The sequence below is a fragment of the Halyomorpha halys genome, unplaced genomic scaffold (assembly GCF_000696795.3).
Source record: "Halyomorpha halys isolate HHAL.00 unplaced genomic scaffold, Hhal_1.1 Scaffold9084.1, whole genome shotgun sequence".
NCBI classification, from domain to species: Eukaryota; Metazoa; Arthropoda; class Insecta; order Hemiptera; family Pentatomidae; genus Halyomorpha; species Halyomorpha halys.
This window is the reverse complement of record NW_027116094.1, coordinates 1-1,883: the sequence shown is the minus strand read 5'-3', so window position 1 is coordinate 1,883 and position 1,883 is coordinate 1. Positions and strand designations below refer to the sequence as shown.

General features: G+C 31.7%; 1 protein-coding gene across 1 annotated transcript; it reads left to right on the top strand.

The window, feature by feature from the left end:
• The first annotated feature begins 436 nt into the window (after nucleotides 1-436).
• LOC106692131 (prefoldin subunit 6) lies at nucleotides 437-1,150 on the top strand. Its single transcript, XM_067052980.1, has 3 exons — nucleotides 437-709; nucleotides 844-914; nucleotides 994-1,150. The coding sequence occupies exons 1-3, from the start codon at nucleotides 649-651 to the stop codon at nucleotides 1,120-1,122; spliced, it is 261 nt and encodes an 86-aa protein (XP_066909081.1). The 5' UTR covers nucleotides 437-648; the 3' UTR covers nucleotides 1,123-1,150.
• The last annotated feature ends 733 nt before the right edge of the window (nucleotides 1,151-1,883 follow it).

The window sequence follows — 1,883 nt, the reverse complement described above, 5'->3', positions numbered from 1 at the left end:
ATTAAACCCTGGATGACAAATAGTTTCGAAAAATCCTCCCTTAAATAATTTAGTAAAAATAAAAAATTAAATTCACGGTCTATAAGTTACACTGTTTTTATAATTTTTTTTTCTAAAGAGATCCGACATTTCGGCCGCTTGGGGCTCTTGATCTGTCTTTTGTATAGGTTGGATATCGCTTTAGAAGTCACCTATTACGTTTCCACCATTACCTTACTTGGTAATGTTTGGAGCAGTAAGCCAAGAACTCATTGGTTGCCTGTGTCTTGAGTGAGCGTAGCGGAGCGAAAACATTATTTGAAATAATAAAAGTTTTTGTTATCTGTCCTCTGCTCAGAATTAACTATATCCGGTATTCAATTTTTAAGAACAACTGTTTTTTTATATTTTATAAATCGATCGTTTACCCATACTTTTTAAGAGTAAATAATTTAGAAAGTCAAAAGGCAATATGATTATTTTAGCGAATTATTTTTTATCTTATATTTTTAATAGATAAAAGTAGAAAACCTAATAACTAATACTTTCAAATCCTCAAAGATATTAATGACTACCAGATAGGTGTTCTGCTTATAACCTCCTGTTACTAAAGAAGGTTGCAATTGGTTGAATACCGAAGTAGGTAATAAGAATTTAAGTTCAGGAAGAATGGATGAATTACAAGCTAAACTTCAGGCTGAGTTAGATAAATTCAAAGCTGTCGAAAAAGGTGGTGTATATATAGCGTTATCATTCCATCTTATTGATCATTAGTGTTATAACTGACTACAATAATAGAAGTTCTCAATTAGAAAAGCATTTTTACATATGTATTTATTATTTTTTATTTGTTCTGTATTTTAGAGTATCACAAAGCTGTTTCTCAAAGGCAAGTTTTGGATGGACAGTTGCATGAAAACACAGGTGTTAAACAAGTTAGTATGGTTTGATGATATATTAAAGTTCTCTCTCACCATGAAACAATGAAACTCACCTGTCTTTTTTTTTTTTTAGGAATTAGATCTTTTAAAAGATGATGGGGAAGTGTATAAACTAATTGGTCCTGTGCTTGTTAAACAAGAACTAGCTGAAGCTAAACGAAATGTTGCCAAAAGAATGGATTACATAAAGGGAGAATTGTAAGTTTTTCATTTAAATCTTGGCCATCACAGAATTAGGACTTTACTTGCATTGACTTTTGTAAAGATACAAGTATGTTTTAACTTATGCTAAGAGTATTTAAGTGTTACTCCATATGGCGAGTGGGCGAATACTCTTTTATTAGATAAGTTCTGTTATGAGTTATAATTTATACCATTATTATTACTGCTGAATTAGATCATACTTTTGCCTAAAAGATTGACAAACTCCATCTGGTCCTTTTTTTGTTGTTGATTGGTATGAATCCATACAGCTATGATTCACTTTTTTGTATCAGCATAATTGTGACACCATTTTCACTTTGTTTGTAAATTAGTACATGACCACTGTCACGTCAAGCCGTAGTTGTGAACTAGTGCCCATTTGATTGTAGTGGTATTTGATAAGAATTTAAGTGGTAAAAATCTTCCACCAAAGATGTTGTAACAGAACCAATAGGGTAAACAATGAATTTTGGCCCAGCTGAGGAACACCTATCCCGATGAAAGACCGAAGAACCTTACTGGTGACCCTTCCACACTTAGTGTGATTACTTGTTTCACCCCAGTATGCCAGAAATGGCTTGGTAGGAGGTTGTATTATCAAACTAATCAGATCTAGATTGCCATTTCAAATATTTCTAATGTTCTACCTTTTACTCTCTTTTAAAAATTTTCTTTTTTCCCTCACATGGCTAATAATTGTAATTATTCTTATTAAAAGAGTGTTACTAATGATATTTCAATTATGACATAGTTATTGAT